The sequence below is a fragment of the Pteronotus mesoamericanus genome, unplaced genomic scaffold (genome assembly GCF_021234165.1).
Source record: "Pteronotus mesoamericanus isolate MK-2021 breed Mesoamerican mustached bat unplaced genomic scaffold, CSHL_Meso_final contig_50, whole genome shotgun sequence".
Lineage (NCBI taxonomy): Eukaryota > Metazoa > Chordata > Mammalia > Chiroptera > Mormoopidae > Pteronotus > Pteronotus mesoamericanus.
Window position 1 is genome coordinate 9,436,355 of NW_026555186.1, and position 19,193 is coordinate 9,455,547.

A 19,193-nucleotide genomic window follows, 5' to 3' on the forward strand; every position below is an offset into this window, starting at 1 on the left:
CCGGTCTTAGGTGCACCTGCCAGAGAGTAAAGAGCACCTTCATCCTGGGGCCAAGTTTCCAGTGAAGAAAGAGGACAGTCATTCTCAAGCTGCCCATCCCCCTGCCTTACTCTGTTGCTTCCAAAGAGACCATCTGACTCAAACAGATCATTTTACTGTTAGAAATTATTTGCCTTTACGTTCTGACAAGAACACAGTGAAGAGCAATCGTTAAACAGACTCCGCCCCTCTGTACGCACTGGTCACATTCCATTTCCATTACCAGAAAAACTCTCACAATGAATGTACGTGGTTAATGACAAGTTGTAATTGGTGCCAAGGTTTTAAAAAGCACTCTTTTGACATTAAAATGTGTTCTTCTCTGTATTAATGGCATGTCTTCTGAGTTTTCTTCTTGAGGTTTTTTAAGTTTTCCTCTTTGCAATGAAGAAATCTGAAAGTCCTATCATGCCATTCTTTCTAGATTCTCTAAAATGGAAACAGACAAAGACACATTAGTAATTTCTCACAACACAATATAAATTTTAAGAAACAATACGATTTAGTATAAGTTAATTTAAATATAATTTAAATGCAATGTAACTTAAAAGTATTACTTTAAAATATATGGTCTCTAATCAGTAATTCTTACCTCAAAAATTAAAACATTCTATTTTTTTTATACAAAAGTGGGCACTTATTTCTAGGTGAAATAATGAGGATTATACTTAAACACTTTTCTTTATTGACAACTCAAATTTTAGTCACTAATTAACAAAGGTATCCTTCTATTTAAAAAGTTGGTTCAGTGAAATTTAAGAACTGGGTTAAGCCTATGAAACTTTGGCACTGACAAAAGTATCTTTTGATTCTTTTCTTTATCTTTAGATATTTTTATTTCTTAAAAGATGGTAAACATGAGTAAATTTCTACTGTCAGCTTCAACAGATACACTGTAAAATTACTGAACTATAACAACGTTGATTTTCAATGTCAGTGGCAAAAATGAGATCTGTCTTTAGGGCTCATGTTTTAAAAGTAAAAGGGACACAGTTAGGAGTGGTTCTAAACCGTATTTTACTGTAAAAAGCAACCATCTCCTACAGGCCCCGGGGAATTACACTGTGGAACGGCCTCGGGCGGCTGCTCAGAGAAGAGTGGAAGGCCGGAGAGCGACGCCTGTCACCGCGACGCCTGTCACCGCGACCACTGGCCACCCTTCTCCCCAAGCTGCGGAGGATGACGGCCAGCTGGATGGAGCTCCTGTCCACAGCTGGGGAGCCACCATTTACCAAGTGATGAAAGAAAATCACGGAGTGGAATTTTATTTGGACTTTCACCTTAGGTAGAGTCCAGTGGCTTGAGAACAAACTTTGCCATGAACACATGAGGCCAGAGTCCTTCTGGCAACAACAGGCAGCTCTAGCCTTCCAGTGGCTTCCCAAGCCTCCCAGGCTGTGACCTGGCAGTGCTCTCCCATGGTCGCATGCCCCCGCCACCTCGGGCACCTCCTCGGCCAGTGCTCCTGGTTTTCCAGCCCAGCCAGGAGCGAGGAGGAAACGGGTGGTGTCCCAGGGGCAGGCACAAGTGGGGGCAGTTCTCTGTGAGGGCGGGGACTGCCCCCCATCACTCGAGTGGAGGGAAGCAGGCAGAGGGGATGGACCCCTAGTCAGGTGTGGGAGGCCGGTAAGTCTGGCGGTGGGATGATGCCAGTCCCCTCCTGTGGCTTGTCACTGGCATGAAGGGCGGGCTACGGGAAATTGGTGACGCATTGGGCAGGATCCAGATCGACCTGTGCTCCAGGCTGAGCTGTGTTTGCTGAAGGCCTGGGGTGGGGGCAGGGGCGCGTGCCAGGAAGACAGCAGTGGCTGCGGGGACAGGCGTGGGAAGAGAGGACCTGGGAGGAACGCCGAGGGAACGGAGGCTGTAGAGAAAGAAACTGAGCCAAGATGGAGATCTGAGGTGGAGTGTTGGGCCGCCCAAGGCCCTGCCAGTGTCAGGAGTGACGGGGAGAGGAAGAAATAACCAAGGAGCCACAAGGGAGTGCTTCCAAAGTTGGTGGATGACAGACTAGAGGGAAGACAGCAGACTATGGAGTCTGGAGGCACAGGTAGGTGGCAAGGGCCTCCGAGGGGATGCAATTTTGAAGGAAGGAGGAGAGGAAATGGCTTGAATGGGACAAGGAGTGAGAGCTGTGGAGGCAGCCAGGGTTCTGTCAGGCAGGAATGAGGTAGGAGCTGGCCCAGATGTGGGCATCCTGGATGCAGGAGGTTCGGGGGGAGGAGGGGATGGGTGCCTGGCCAGTGATGGTGCCCCTGCCCGGTGGGGCTCCTCAGGGGCCCAGGGGGATGTGTATCTTCCTAGCCCAGCGCCCCACCCCCCAGGATCTCTGGTCCTCATGGCCCTCGAGCCCACCTGCCGCCTGGGTCTGTGCATCTGGTCCCCCAGGATTGCAACTCTACAGGGCCTGGGCTGATCTGATCCATGGACTGCATCCCTGGCACAGAGTAGGCGCTCTGGGAAAGTGTGCTGGGGGCACACAGCTCCAGATGGAAGGCGTGAGGCTTGGGGATCCCTCACACAGGCACTTGGGGGCGGTGGCCAGGAGCTGCTGGAAGGCCTTGGAGCACAGCCTCTCTCTCTCTCTCTCTCTCCTTCCCTCCCCACCTCCCTTCCACCTGAAGCCTGTGGAAGCCAGGCTCCATCTTGCCTCACCTAGACCCCCTCACCTGTAATTACCAGGCTTCCTGGGCTTAAGCCCATGAGGGGCATCAGCACCACCCTCTTCTGTGAAGCTACGGCCCCCTGGATTGGGGGGGGACACGTTGCCACTACTGCCCCACCTCCCCCATGCTGCTCTTCCTCTGCACACCCCCGCCGGCTAGCACCGTGTGGGGCGCACAGTCAGCACCCGATAACTGTTTAAGGAGCAGAGGATGAAGCTGTACCAACGGGCCCAGTCATGCCCTCCACCTGTGGCTAATCCATTTCTGTGTTTCATTGTTGACAAATGAATTCTTCTTAACGTGCTATGGTTTTAACCCACTTGACATACTGTACTTAAGAATCAAGATAAATTTAGATAAACTTTTCTTAAAGACAGGACAAATTTTCTCCCTCTGAAGTCTGAAAAGAACAGAACCCCAGGCTGCCCTGAATCCCGGGGGAAGAAAGCTGTCCCCTGCTGTAGCTTCCTCAGCACTACTTGATGACATGTCTGTGGGGGGCCCTTCCCTCCTATCACAGCACAGCAAGATTAGCTGGCACCAAGGTATCAGAGAAAAGAGGTGAGGGAGGGGAAGACCTCTAATTAATGACCAATATGCCCACAAGCCCCGGAGGGTTACTTACATGTTTTCCTTTAGAGAGTTGAGATAGATCTCCGTTTCCGCAACAGGGATATCCGCGTCCAGCCCCGACAGGTAACGGTAGACGTAACAGAAAGTCTCGAAGGAGATGCGTGCAGGCCCCCCCTCCGGGTCTTTGGTCAGAATCTCACACAGGTGCTTCATTGCAGTAGTCAAGGACTAGAAACACCACAAAGGGGACAGGGGGACAGTTACTGCTTGGGTTTGCTAAAGCTGGCCGCAAAGATACCAGCAGAATAAACACTCGATTGTATTTTAAAGAAATTCTCCCAAAGAACACTACGTTCTCGGTTTAAATTAAGAACTAGGTGAATCTATACTTGCCATAAAGAAAGAAAAAGGAAAGATTTCATCAGGGTGCAACTGGTCTGAAAAATTTTAATCCACTGATTTTATACTAAAATAGGAATAACTTTTAAAGTGAAAACATTCCTTAAAGATACACCTCCTCCCACACTGTTGTCCATGTCCATGGGTGATGCATGTATGTTCTTTGTCTAATCCTTTCACCTTCTTTGAACCCATCCCACCCTCCCCATTCCGCTTTAACAGCTACCAGTCTGTTCCTTGTTTCTATGCCTCTGGTTCTACTTTCCTAATTAGTTTATTTTGTTCCCTAGATCCCAGTTATAAGTGAGATCATATGATATTTTCTTTCACTGCCTGGCTTATTTCATTTAGCACAATAGTCCCTCCCCAGGTCCATCCGTGCTGTCGCAAACGTTCTGCAGGAAGAGCTGCAGTATCATCATCATTGTCATCACTCTCTCCTTCACAATCTTCATCTTCATCTCCCTGATCTGTTAGAGGATCACCTGCACTGAGGTGCAAATATTGGCTGAGCTGCTATTGTCATCTCTCATGATCGGCCGACACTGGATTCAGCAGCCTCTGGAGGTCACAGGCACCATGACTCTTGGCTCCTAGAACCCTTATATCTTTGTTTCTTAAAGATAGGTTAAGGCCAGGTGCAATGCTTCTGTGAAAGGAAGTAAAAAACTTCCTTTCATTTTGGGATGTGCTATTCTGTAGCCTCATGTACATATAAATGATCATTCCATAAAACAGAGTGACTGTGGTGAGGCAGGAACCACGGGTATTATGGACTTCACGCTGCCTGGCTGATGAATTTGATCCTCGCGACAGTTTGAGTGATAAGTCTGTATAAGAGAATTTGTGATAGAGGCGCTAGAAGAAATACCACTCCAGAAGCAAAAACAAAGACTCTATTATTTTTTAACAAACCTAAGCCATCCTGATTAATGGTAGCATCTTATAGGAAAAATTATCGACCTCCCAGTGTCCACATCTTGGTTGCTGCAAAGTCAAGGAGCAAACAGTAAAGGCGCTGCCCAAGACCACAGAACTGTGAGCATTATCTTCCAGCAAAGCCAAGGGTGCATTACGACTGCGTAGTGAAGAGGCTGACAGAGAGCCACATAGTGGTCATAGGCCATTATGGCTAAGAGAAGACATTCTGTGACTCCCAGGTCAAGGGCAAAGAGGTACTATGGGAGCATTATATACACTGGTTATATAATAGACTTTTTTGGACCCCCATTTATTTAGCCAGCATCTGGGGGACCCTGCTAGTTATGTAACAGAGGTCTGAAAAAAGATATATTGGACAAGAATAAATACACGGTGGTATGGAGTTGGGTGTCTAGGTAAGATATAAGAATGACGGTTGTGTTTCCTAACAGAGTCCCAATACAGAAGGTGAAGACAGAGATGATGCACTCTGACTGGGGCTGATGGGAAAACCCCGGGAGGCTCGTGTCTATTCCTGAAAGTCCATTGCCTGTTTCCATTGTTCCTCATGAGGGGCTGAGAGGCAATACCACGGTGACCGAAATAATGCCAGTCTTCGGCAGAACTAAAAACCTCTGAGGTTTGCCATGGGTATTCAAAACTCACTTATTCTCATGGTTTCTCCCATTTGAAACATCTCTTAATATTTCCTCTGTGTTCAGTGCCCAAAGCCTCTCCATATTTAATCATATCCAAGGTCATTCTAAAAATAATGTCAAACCAAGTACACTGAATTTTAAATCATTAAAAAGGCTAAAGATGCTATGTTTCTATATAATTTGTTTAATAATTTCATAAAGTTGTATATGTACATGTATATGTATATATACATATACAATCAACTTTATGAAAGATACACCTCCTAAGCCAATGCAGAACCCTCCAGCACCTTTGTCCCCACAACATACCTAGGGACTAAGTACACTGTTACCAATTAGAGGTGCCACCTGTGAAGGGTAGGGACTGGCGGGGTCCTGCCGATGTCCACCTGCCCATTGGACTCTGTGCAGGGCCTCCCTTGCTCTGGTCCTCGTCTCAGCTCTGGAAAGCCCCACGCCTTCCTCCCCCGTGCACTGTGCACCTCGCTCATGCTCTCCCCCTCTGCCTGCACCGATCACCCTCACATCAGCCTGGCCGACATCCTCAACTTGCAGCCCAGATGCCCATCTTTGGGGAAGCCTTCCATCCCACAGCACTAAGCTTCCAGAGCATGTGACCCATCCCAGACGCCCCTTCAAGCCATTCAAGCCATGAGGGCATGAGGAGATGCATTCAGGGTGGGGGTGCCATCGCCTGTATCAAAGACAAATGTTAAATTTCCAGGAGTTTCGTGAGATGGTTGGCCATCTGTTGTTAAGTTCAAAGCAGCTGTAGTGGGAGCAGTTCTACTGCACCCATGAGCAGGCACTGCAAATGAGGTCCTTCCTCCCAGGGGAGTTTCCCAGGGCCATCCCCGGGGCGGGGGAGCTCTGGGTGTAAGGAAAGTCACTAGACCTGCCTGACTGGAACAGTGACTATGTGGGGAGAGCACTCTGATCTCCTCAGGGACATGCAAACGACTGGTGCCAGGCCTGTCTCTCTCTCTTTTTCCTTCTTTGTTTTCTCTTTTTTTCTTCCTTCTTTTTTTTTTCTTCCTTTCTTTTTTTTTCTTTTTTCTTTCTTTCCTTCCTTTCTCTTCTCTCCTTCCCTCCCTCCCTTCCTTCCTTCGTTCCTTTTCTTTCTTTTTTAAAAACCACGCATTTGTTTTCTGGCAGTTTCTGGGGCCAGGAGTCTGGGTGCAGCTTGGCCGGCCCCGTGTCAGGCTCAGGTCAGGGGCGAACAGAGGCCCCAGTGCTGAGCGAACCACTGGCAGCCTCACCCGGGGCGTGGGCGGAACTCGTTTCCTCGTTGCTGTAAGCCTCCCGGGCCTCATTTCTTGCTGGGATTGGCTGGCAGCTGCCCTCAGCTCCTAAAGGCCACCCGCGGGGCCTGGACGTGTGACCCTCTCACGACGTGGCAGCTTGTTTCTCCAGTGCTCCAGGAGCTCCACCAGGTCCTCCCAGTACATACATGAGAAAAATCACCTTGTGCTTGCCGCGGGTGGAGGAGGAAAGGCAGCCGGACAGAAAGGAGGTTCTTGCACAGAAAGAACCATCTGAGAGTTTGACAGGGCATCTCCTTTCCTCCTCACAGTAGCCATGTGAGGTAAGGACAGTGGGGCCCAGAGAGGCTACGTTACTTGCCCAAGGTAAACCAGCCCGGAGCAGAGCACCACATTCTTCCCCTCCACTGCCTGCCGCCTGGGCTAACCGCCAACAGCCGCCAGGCTGGCTCAGGGACGGAGGGACAGGGGCAGACACGCAGCCACATTCCCAGGATTCCAGGCATTGGGCCACAGGAGGTGAAGGCCTGAGTAGAACAGCTGCCTCGTCGCTGACAGCTGGGACTCAGGGCCACGGAGCACTGGGTGGGGAGCAGTCCTGACGATGCTCCACTGGAAGGGCCTCTTGTTCGCTGCGCTTCCCCAGGGAACTGCAGAGCTGGCCTCCAGAAGGCCGTGCTGGAGAGAGGACGTGCTGAAACTGAAGCTGTGTGTTTTACAATATGTGTTTCTTGCTTGAAGCTTTGCAAAGACATATTGCTATGTTGGATTTTGCTTTTCTATCTGAACAAGGGAAAAGCGCCCCCGCCCCACACCGAGGGCGGGGGCCCCATGAAGGTAACGGGGAGCAGCAGCTGGCAAGGAGCAGGCAGAGGAGACGAGGTCTGTGTGACAGCAGGTTCGAACGCTCCCAGGGAAGAGGTATTTAAGGAAAAAAAAACCCACATCAAAACACTCTAGCATCACTGCCTTCTGCAAAGGCACGATGACATTACCGGTGTTAACATTTCTGACAGTAAAATTTGCAGCAATTTTTACATCCAAAAGAATTCACACAGCAACTTGCATGGTTTTGCACTGAGAGTTGTTTCTAATAAACAGATTTCTCAACGCCAAAGGGCGGTAGGTAGTCAGTCAGGCTTCTTGCTCGCTCCCCTGGCAGGTGGCCCCCCTCCAACCTCCTGCCATTGCCAGTTCACTCTCAGATACCTAAGACTTGGGAGGGCGGGGCACCGCAGGGGACTGACACGCCCACTTTGTTCGTGGCCAAGCACTCCCGCCTGACCATCACCTGCAATTAAAGTGCAGACGGGTGAGAAACGCAGGCACAGAGGCACCTCTAGTTCCTGAGCCTCTTCTACGTGCAGCTCTGTGGCATTTTTCAGTTCCAGAGTTTTAGCTGCTATCATGATGACACACAGAACCTCCTCACACAACCCCCCAGAGTGTCTCTTTAAACGGGCATGGAAGTGAAAATGAGAACAATGTCTTGACTGACCCCTTTAGATAAAATGAGAACAAAGAAGTCCTTGCTCCCTGCAGTGTGGCCTGACTGTGCTCAGGAGGCAGGCGGATTTAATGTCAAATGGTGGTATTTACCCCAAATCTCATTTTTAGAAAGCCTGCAAGCCTTTTCATTTTCTTATCCTCCCAAGATTTCTCATTTCAAACGTGGTTCTGGGGCTTGTGGCAGGTGAGGGTGGGAGACCCACATTCTCCAAGGGGCTGGGACACGCTCCCAGAGTGAAGCCAACCTGTTCAGGCCAGACACTGCCCGTGGCATTGTCCAGGAAAGAGATGGAGGGACCACTGCGTCCAGCAACCACCATCGTGCACGGATAGGACGGGAGCACAGCGACAGCACCAGTGGAAAGCGCACCCCCTCTTCCCCACAGAGGGAGAGACTTGGAGCCAGTAATGAGCTAAGTGGTACTGGGGACAGGTGAGCCCAGAAACCCAAGAGCAGCCCCTTTCTCTCCGTTACCAAACACGTCTGGCTGGAGGCCCTCACTTATGGAGGGCAGCTTTGTACAGAATAGGCTTCAGACGCCAACTGGGGAAAGCTGAATGGAAGGCAGCGGGGAGTAAGCAAGGGCGCCCCCTCCGCCCTGGGACAGCAATGTTCTCAAGCATGAAAGTGGTGGAGGAACATTTTTTGTTGTTTTTATAAGCATGGGGATCATTTTTAGAACTTCAAAAAATTGTGAACCAAAAAAATGAAGTTGCAAACCAAGTGCCCCAACCCCTACACACACTGACTGAGAAAGTCCATAATTACATTATAAGACCATCGATGGAGCTGCAGAAATGTAAAGCTACAGGTCTCGACATAGAGGTGTGATCATTTCACCAGGCAAGCATACCAGGCACTGGGGAAGAGGATGAGAATCACTACCACACCCGACCTGCCTGGGGCAGCCCACGAGGCCCCTGGTCCCCACCTGCAGCTTAAGACACAATGGCCAGAGCAGCGCTCAGAGCCTCAAGGAGGTAATGGTGTCAGCTCTGAGGGCGCAGGAGTGTTGGTGTCTCTCGTTCACTCTGGAATCCTCAGCACACAGAGCAGGGCCCAGCACAGAGCAGGGATCCATACACACTTGTGAAAGCATGAAGGAATGGGTTCCAGTCTTCGCAGAAAACTTAGACTTGGTTCATCTGACTAGAGTGACTGCTAAGAGAAAACCTAGAGTGCGGAAAGAGTACCTGCCGCAAGCCAGGCAAGATGGCAGCCGCAGGAACAGCGCCCGCCCTGGAAGCAGAGAGGCGAGATTCCAACTTTACAGAAATCCTACACGCAAAAAGAGGCAGTAATCCATTCTAAATTACTCCTCATCATCTCGCTTCACTTCTTCATTTCCTCCTTTTTGAAGCTCTTTTTTTTAAAAGCATAAAGATTAACGTTGAGATGCCAAACTACACCAAGAATCATCTTCTGGAAGTCACAGCTTCAAGTTAGCTCCAAGCTACCCTGCCAGCGTGGATATACAGTGGCGTCAATAAGGCAAATCTCTGCATCCACATCCGAGCCTGGCTCCCAGGGCCTCCCTGCCCCTGCTGCGCCCCTGCCGCCAATGGCTGATTAAACTCATGCTCTGCACTGTGTGGGGCGGGGCAGGCCCAGGCCAGCCAGCACCCTCTTGAGTCTTAACACTTGAACTTTATCCCTGGCAGCAGGCAGGGGCCATGGCTTTCCACAGCAGGAAGGGGCTCGAGGAGAGAGGTAGGGCCAGGGCCAACGGTGAACACAGCCACTGAGACGGCTTAGTTAGGGGGCAGAGCTGGACCCCACAGAACCTATTACAGGCTTGCATGCTGTTTTTCACATCCCTTCTCCAGTATGCAGTTTAGAAGACAAAGCTCCATTCGTGACAAGATGTCTCCATCTAGTGACACACTCTGCACACGGATAAGAGATCTAATCTTCCAAACGCGACTCCTTGTGGTTTCAAATCTGGTGCTTCGTTTTCACGATTCGAGTGATAGGAATTACAAAGATGGATCCCAAAATACGAACTATTCCGCTTTCTCATCACAACCAAGTTTAGAGGCACAAACCCTAAACATTAACTCAACTATTCGGTATTATTTTTATATTACTAAAATCTTGCTTTCCCAGAATTCCAGAGAAACAAAGCAACATGACATTTTCTCCAGTACTTAAACATGCTTGCCTTTGCCCTTCCCTATATCTCCCTACTGAGACCCTGCTCCCCTGGACACCCCTGACCCTGCCGTTCCCACTCATCAGCCAGCGTCCAGCCCTCTCTGGAGCTGACCCAGGGGGCTGCCTCTGGGCGTTCACACAACCAAACTGGGCCATATGAGGCGGCCACCACCTGACACCTGACCTCGCTGGGCTTTCGGGGTTTCTCACAGGAGCCTTTAATAGGCAGTGGGTTGCAGTGTGCTCCCCCGGTGAGGGGGGCACGGCCCAGGAAACGACCGACAGCTGTCTGCAAGGATACAAGCGAATCAGTGGAGAAGTCTAACTGGGAATGAAAAAGTTCCAGATTACTAACGGCATCATTATCTTTTCATAAATATAAACCCAACTACAATTACATAATGGGTTTCGCGGGGTATAGACAAAGTCTGTCCAGAAAGTATCCATCCATGCACTATGAAAAAGAGAGACATCTCTTGTAGAAGATACAAGATACAAAAAACATTGTACATAGGACAATGACACCTCAGTTCCCTTCAAAGTAGGCACCTTGGGACCTCCCACAGTTCTTCCAGTCGCCATCAGCTTCGTCGTAGACTCCTGAATCTCATCGGTGGTCCAAAATCTCTTCCCTTTCAAAGGTGATTTTAGTTTTGGGAAAAGCCAGAAGTTGCAGGGCACCTAATCTGGGCTGTAGAGGGGCTGGGTCACCTGGATGATTTGATGTTTCACCAAAAAGCTCTGCACAAGACTTGATGCATGAGCGGGAGCATTGTGGTGACGAAGCTGCCAATCACCAGTTGCCCACAGCTGTGGCCTTCTGAATCATCCAAATAGTTTCCGTGGAGGAATGTTCAAGCTTGATGCAAAATCTGATGCAGATTCATTGCTGTACTTGCTCAGTCATTTTGAATGCGATGGCCACAAAGTACACATGCTCACTCAGCGGCATCTACTGTCCCCCACTGACTAGTACAGCGAAGTTCTCATTGTTCACGCATGTGCATTCCAGTTCACTCTCCCTGGCTGCCAGGTCACATCGATGTTGTGCAAACCATTCTCATTATATTAACAATGGCTGGACTTTTTCTGGACAGACCTCATATATGTGATAAAAGGGAAGTAAGTGTGAAATTCACGACAGCCTGGCTCCAGGTGGGGTGGGTTACTGTCAGTGTTAGTGATCATGTCAGGTAGTATTCCATAAAGTAATTTTTAAAAATCAAAACACAATCAAGGAGGCTCATGCATGGACACAAGATGAGTGTGCACCGTGAAGTGAGGGATATGAATTATCCAGTTATGTACTCTGGGGGCCAAAAATCGAAGGGGCGGGGGTAAAAAAAATCACTCATCTCCACAGTAAAGGAGTTCTCTCTTCTCAACCTCCTTTCTTCAGAGCTTAACGTGGTAACTCTGCCTTCATTCGATCCAAACCCGTAAGCTGAAGACAGAGAGGCTAGACTTCCAAAGGCAGCCCTGCCACTGTCCCCGCAGCGCCAACCCCGCCCCACCGCCCTGTCCGCCTCAGCTCACAGACCCCTCACCTCACAAACAGCGGGGTTGGCGGGGCCTTCACTCCCAAGTCCTTGGGTTATACTTTAACATCAGCAAAGCTGTACTGTATCTGTTAGTTACTAATAATAGATTTTCACCGAAGTATGAAATAATTCTGTGCTTCTCTTGACAGATTAGAGAAACAGATATTATCTTTGCCAAATGATGTGTAGTTTAATAAAAAGTCGATGCATTCTCTTCTAAAACCTAAATACAGTTTAATAGTATCCATATATTATTTTATCTACTGTTGACACCTTCTGGTGTTTTCGGGATGACGTGCTAATCAACTGAGCTACCTGGCCAGAGCTACTGTTAACATCTTTTAAACTGAGGTATTCATAAGTATTTAACTTCTGTAAGTAAAAATAACCATAATCCTAAAAATACATTAGATATCTCAAAAACATTGCTTTCCTGAGACAAAGTTACTGAAGTGTTTCCTTCAGTCATTGAAACACCTAAGTTATTTTTCAGCCAGGCCTATGATTACACAGAATTATCGAAATGCTACTTCTAGGTACGTACCCCACCAAGCATGCTACATCCAAGGGCTAAAAATTTTATCCACTCCATTTTGTCTTCACAAGGATCCAATTGCAAGACAGCTCTGAATTTTTCAACTGGCAAGCACAAATTTTTCCATTTCTGCTCAAGGTCACCTAATTCCACATATTGCTTGTGGCTACACTGTTTAGAAAACACAGTAGAATACAATTTATGTAAGTTTTAAAACCCACAAAATAATATAATGCTATGAATACTTAAACATATCCCAAGTACCTCACCCCACACAGGGACAAGTACACGCTGAATTCATGACCAGTTCGCCCTGGGGAGGGAAGGGCAAGGGGCATGTGGGGGGAGAGGCCCACATGTGGGGAGCGGGGCAGGGAGCTCAACAACAGTTTACTTCTTAAATAAGGACTGTGAGGCAAACATGGCATAGTGTTATAACCTAATAAAACGGGCATGCTGACGTTGGGTATATGCTCCTCTGTTATCTGTCTGAAATACTTCACAATAAAAAATTAACTTCAATAAATAAAAACTTTTAAAATCCAACCCCATAAACATGGTAACAGTTACATGGGCGAAATCTTAAAACTGAAAATAAATGTATACCTTCTACTATTTTAAAACAATCTATAAAAATGGGTAACTTCTGTGATCTGCCAGTACGATTCTGTGTGAAGTTTTGAGCAATACTAGCATGTCTTTTCCCAAGCTACACCCTTTCAATGGCTATTCATTTTCCCTTACCTCCAAAATCTATAATGAGCACTATGTTGTACACCAGAAACTACCATAATATTGTATGTCAACAGTAATTTAAAAATAAAAAATTATTTTAAAAAAATGTATAAAGGGGGCCGGTCACTTTACAAATCAAGGCAATATCATTGGTGTCATTTAGCAATATGACCCAATCACTGTGAACGCCGAGCCTCAAAGCTGACATTCATGTTAACTCCTTTCTCCAAAAGCGAGCCGATGGGTCGGGAGAAGACTCGCCAAGGGCTGCCAGGGCAGGGCCAGGCCCCAGCTGCTCTGGAGGGCTGGACAGCAGCCACCCACGGGCGGCGGTCCTTCAGGTGATCACGGCAGCATGAACGCAGCTTCCATAAGCACTCAGTCCATGCTGCAACCCCCATGTCTAAAATGTCATACTTTCACGTTTTTAGACTTTTAGTCCAGCAGCATCCGTGCATCTCAATGTGATATTTAAAAGAAATTCCATTTCATTTTTCTACAATCTAATCCTGAAGATCTATTTTGGGTTCCTTCAACTAGAGAAAGGCACTGAATACAACAGATTCCTCTTCAAATGAAACTCAAAGGGTTGTCGCAGGGAAAGCGCCGTGTGAGGATGATGGTGGAGGAGGTTTCTGCCAGGCATTAGGGGGCGGCTGGGCTCTTGCTCAAGTTAAGCTGACTGATCAAACAAGCCCTCTGATACCTGCTTGTGCAAAACTTTAAGCAATCCTTGAGTCAGGCCAGTGTCTGTCTTCTGAGTGGCCACAGGCATTTCAATTCTGTCCTTTACAGGAAGTGGATCTCCTCTTGACAAAGCTGAAAAATACCTAACAAACAACAGACATCTCTGAAGACTCATCCATACACCAAGACATGAATAATTAGAAACATCTCTGAATATGTAATAAAATGTGGAAAAAAGATAGTTGATAGGGTAAAACAAATTTTAAATCTCAGCCCCTTTCTCTCCACTTCTCAAAAGCAAACTGATTAACAATCCATGCACTTTCTTAAACCCTGCGCCCAACAGTGACTGAGGAGGAGAGTGCTGGAGTCCGAGGCTCGGGTCAGTCCCCAGTCCTGCACTGAGCTCTCCTGCTTAACCCTCCCTGCTGCCTCTGTCGGTGTCTCTGTCCGCAAACCTGGGATAATGACAGTCCCTGTCTCGGGGCTCTGGGGAGTACGGAGCAGACACAACACTGTGTTGTGTTGTTCTTATCAAGCAAACACCATGAGTGGTCCTGAAATGCGGCCAGAGGAGGTAGAAGATGGCAGGCCACAGTATCCAAAGGTGATCATGATCCAGTCATTCCACTTGAACAGCTGAGGTTCGGTCTTCTCTTTTCTGGGCCATTGCTGCCTGTTCAACTCTACGGCACGCAGATCAGGGATGCCCTCTGTTTTCTCCACTGGGAATGGGCAGCGCCACTATGCTAAGCCAGAGGCTGCCCCTCTCCCACCCTTCATTGTTCCTCCCGGGTTTAGTTTTATTTATTTATTCATTTTTAGTATTTTTTCCCTTAATTAGTTCTTTCTGGGCCCCAGATATTGCTGCTTATACAGGGGACAAGGAGGGCCATAGGGATGCTTTGAGGCAACAAGTCAAGAGAAGACACACACCCAGTCTCTGGCTAGGGGGCGGGGGAGGGGCGCCAGGCGGGTTCTTCTGCAAAACTCACTGCCCTTTGGGCCTGCGCGTCACAGGTGGCCGCAGTCATGGTTTAAAAGACATGAATAATTAGAAACATCTCTGAATATGTAATAAAATGTGGAAAAAAGATAGTTGATAGGGTAAAACAAATTTTAAATCTCAGCCCCTTTCTCTCCACTTCTCAAATTCAACTTCACTTTCATGCTTTTAAGACAACCCCAGTCATGTCCTGTTTGTTTAACGGTTTGAGGGAGAGCCACAAAGGCAGCAGCGAGTTAGACAAATGTGGACCTTAAGGCCTAAAGTGCCAGGCTGAAGGACGGGAGCTTAGTTTTGTTCCTAATTAGAGTTTTCACCTACCTCATAGACTTTATTCTTCATAACCTATTGAATCCACCCCAAGCTGGACAGAGCCTGTCGAACAGCGGTTCTCTACAAGGGGTAATGTGGGTCCTCCCACTTCCCGAGAAGGCATTGACAGTACCCAGGGGCATCTCGGTTGTCACCACAGGTGGTGGATAGTGTTACTACCATCTAGTGGGTACACACTAGGATGCTAAGGATCCTACACCCCCACTTCTGTAACCCCCAAAATTGTCCCCACCAAAGTGTCAAATAAGCCTGTGAAAGCCTGCATTGGTGGCAAGACCAGCTTGTGTTAGACTCTGCTAATTCCTTGGAGACATATGTGAGCAAAAGTAGTCGTTTAGCACTCAAACAATTCTGGCTTCCATCTTACTGCATGAAGCACAATTACTCAATGACACACTAAGGCACAGCTGACTAGCTGTGACATCACAACAAAGTACACAGGCTGGAGGGCAAGGCTGTCCCACCTTTGCTGCTGGAAAATCTCATTTGAAAAGAATGCTAACCCGAATCTCTGCTTGAGTCCTCCACAGCAGTTACTTCCATATGCACCCTGCTTTTCTGCTCTGCTTTTATTTTTTATTTAGTTCTTCTTGACACAGCCTCTTTGTTCGTGTGCTGCGTCCTCTTCTTGCAATACCAATCTCTGCCTATGAAATCTTTCAAAGACCAATTCACCTTCTTCTGAACAACATCCTAACAGATTCTGTCCTGAGAGAGCTAGAACATATCCAAGTCCATTACACACACATTGCTTACTGAATAATGTGTCTTTTCTCCTAAACTCTGAAATTGATCTTGAAATTAGTTGCATGGAACATTCAGAAAGTTCTTGATTAAATCTTTTAAAGTGAAGCTTAAAATATTAGTTGTCTCTGAAGTGTTACCAAATATAATTTAATGTTCCAAGAAAAATGATTAAATCTTAGAATGTACAAAAAAAAAATCCCATGAGTTCTGACTTTTATTTAGGCTTGAATAATGGTTAAAACAAGAGGCCATGATTTTGGGGGCAAGAACCTTGAGAGAATTTTCAGAAGCAATTGACGGAAGTATTTGTCAGAAAGCAAAGCACCAGACATACAAGTAGGAGCCTTGTATGTAAGGGTTCAGTAAGGGCCCCAAGGATATCTAGGTCCAAATTGTGGAAACTGTGGGTCTTATTTTGTATGGTAGAAGGGACTTTGCCTATTATATAAAGATTTTGAGGTAGAAAAGTTATACTGGATTAACTGGATGGGGCCTAAATGTAATCTCAAGTATCCTTAGAACAGGGGACTTGACGATGCCACACTACGGGCTTTAAAGACAGAGGAAGGGGTCAATGAGCCAAAGAATCCAAGGAATGCAGCTTTAGAAGCTAGGGGATCCAAAAGATGGATTCTCCCTTCAATCTCCAGACAGAGCAACACCTTGCCAACATTTTGGCTTTAGCCTGGTGAAACCAATTTTGATCTTTGAGCCACTAGACCTTTAAGAGAATAAATGTATTGTTTTAAGCCATCAAATTTTGTGGGATTTTGTACAGCAGTCATCGGAAACTAATTCACCTTGATTATATAGTGTACAGGTCAGCAAAATGTCCCGTGTTCGTTACTAAAACATTTTAGTGGCATTTTTACACTGATTCTTATGGTAATAAAATTGAGCTTCTAAATCTGTTTACTGAAAAAGGGCAAAAGGCTTTCCTGTAAAATCCAAAGGGCTTATTAAACGGTTCTAAGATCTGCTGACTTGTAACTTTAAAATTGGGAATGACTGTTTCTGGAAATAGTTATAAAGTTTGCCCCAAAAAAAGCTGTGAAAGCTCATTTGCTGCGAACTAAGCTGAGCAGAGTTTAGCCTCAACGCAGCCTTGGGCTGACAACCCCAGCGTGACTTCAGTCGTTCTAATTTGACCAGTGCTTACCCCTCGGAGGATTCCCTGAGGAGGAGGATCATGACCATAAGACTGTAAAAATCACTTTACGAATAAAAATAAAGGGCCTGTAATAGTTTTATAACACAACGCAGAAACTTTATACCCTAAGCAAATGCTTTCTAAATTTTAGTCTATCTGCATAAATGCCATTCCAACAATAGAGTTGTTATTACTCCAATGTTGATAATTGAGCGTTGTGCAGTAATTTCTGATCCCATGGTCTATAAACCACGATGCTTCCTAGATAGATACTTAGGTGTAGGTAACACCGATGCTAAAGTGAAGTCTTGCCGATACTCGCAGTGTCCTGGGAGTTGGACCGCCGCTCCAGGAAAGAGGATTCACTAGCGCGCCTTGGTACGGTAGGGACCTCCGGCTTTTCCAGGCGCTGGTCCCTCCCGGGCGCTTACCCCGCGGACCACTGCAGCACGTCGGCGGGCTGGGTGCGGATCGCTGCCTTGGTGAACTGCTTCAGGATGTCCGGTAGTTCCGGGGGAATGTGGATCTGCTGCGCGCAGAACATGGTGTCGGGAAGCGGCATCTCTCTCCAAAGACCAGGACCAGGCTGGAAAGATAAAGGTGTGCTGCGGTGGAGTAACCCTGGGGCCTGGCTGGCCGTTCGTTCTCTCCCAGGTTTGGGACCGGGCCGGGGACGGGGTTTGGGACGGGACCGGAGTCCGGGACCCGGGACCAGGCCGGGGAGCCGGGTTTGGGGTTGGCCAAGGGGCTGACTTCGCCGGGCCCGGACCGCTTACCGTAGCTCTTACCCGCTCCTCCTCGGGCTCCTCGGAAAATGGGGGCCAACCGCCCCCTCTAGTGGCCCACACCCAGCTACTCTGGAGCGCAAGCCTGCGCTATTGTTGCGCAGCAGTATCCAGGCAACCGGGACGCGTGCACGGGCCCCGCCCCCGGGGCCCGCCCCCAAGCGCTGCGCACGCGCACACGTCTCAGGCAGAGGGTGGCTTGTCGCCCGTGAGTTGTCCGGGCGGTAATACAGGTGTCCAGTCTGGCTCCGGACCAATTGCAAGAGCTGAGCGTTTCACTTAAGAAAGGGCCTTTTGACCGCTTTCCCACTACCGACTGTGAGAACCGAATTCACAAAGGCCATCCACTCCCCCCTTCTCCTTCCTCTAGCAACGTGAAACTTGGGTACTAGGTGACTCGGGTTCTCCTATTTTGGAAGCCGTTAACGTCACAAGGGCTGATACGCACAGGTAGTGTGAGCCTCCCTGAAGGAATCTGGACCCTTCTTCCTCCACTGTCTCATTCATTCTGCACGTGCCCCTGGCAGCTTGTCCAAAAAGACGTCTAAGCCTCGCCATCTTGAAGGGCTTGCTGTTCCCATTGCCCAATTTTTTCCCCTTAGTGGGTTCATTCTTCAGATCTCAGTTTATAAGCTACTTAGAGTTTAGACAGTGGGCAGTTTCCAGCCATAGATTCTGTTTAACTCGTTTTTTAAGTACGTGGTTGAGCCCTAGCTGGTGTGGCTCAGTGGGTTGAGCGCTGGCCTGCGACCCAAATGGTCGCTGGTTGGATTCCCACTCAGGCCAGGTCCCAAGTGTGTCGGGGGGCGGCCACAAGAGGCAACCACACATGGATGTTTCTCTCCCTCCCTTCTCTCTAATACAATCACTTTAAGTGGAAGAGTACTGTTCCGTTCTGGTGGATGCTGATCAGGGCAGCATGCAAGGTGTGAACCCTGGTTTAAGGGAAATCCTGGCTGGCTGCTGCAGCTGCCCCTAACGCTATCCCTCACACCCATACTGAGTGAAAGAGGCGTGGAGATCCACCTCCCCTTGCTCACCTCTATCCAGGAAGATGGAGAACTAGAATGAACTATTTCCAGGAGGGTCCGATGACAAACCCTCCTTCCTTCCCCAAAGTGATCAAGCCTCAATCATGACTCCTCTACCTGGCCAACTTATCCACCAAATAAAGATACACATTTTCAAATTAACAGCTTTTTCAAAAACTGAAAATAGTCGCTAATGTTGAGGACGATATGAGAAAACAAGGAATCTCACAATAATGGATGAAAGAGGAGTGTTAATTAGTACATTTTGGGGGCAATTTGGCACTTGAAAATTTTTTGATGACAGCAATCTTCTAGGAATTTATCCTACAGAAATTCTAGCCTAAGTATATAAAGTAATAGCGACAAAAATGTTTCCCACAGCATATAATGAAATGGTTAACTAATTCAGAAAAGTTAAATCATAGTCTTATCTATATAATGGAATACAATAGTCAGAATT

The 19,193-nt window shown here is 47.8% G+C and overlaps 1 protein-coding gene across 1 annotated transcript; it reads right to left on the reverse strand.

Moving 5' to 3' along the window:
• Positions 1-294: 294 nt before the first annotated feature.
• ROPN1L (rhophilin associated tail protein 1 like) lies at positions 295-17,772 on the reverse strand. Its single transcript, XM_054578204.1, has 6 exons — positions 17,694-17,772; positions 17,349-17,503; positions 13,701-13,824; positions 12,269-12,430; positions 3,331-3,506; positions 295-468 (listed from the first exon to the last, which is right to left on the reverse strand). The coding sequence occupies exons 2-6, from the start codon at positions 17,477-17,479 to the stop codon at positions 405-407; spliced, it is 657 nt and encodes a 218-aa protein (XP_054434179.1). The 5' UTR covers positions 17,480-17,503; positions 17,694-17,772; the 3' UTR covers positions 295-404.
• Between the last annotated feature and the right edge of the window lie 1,421 nt (positions 17,773-19,193).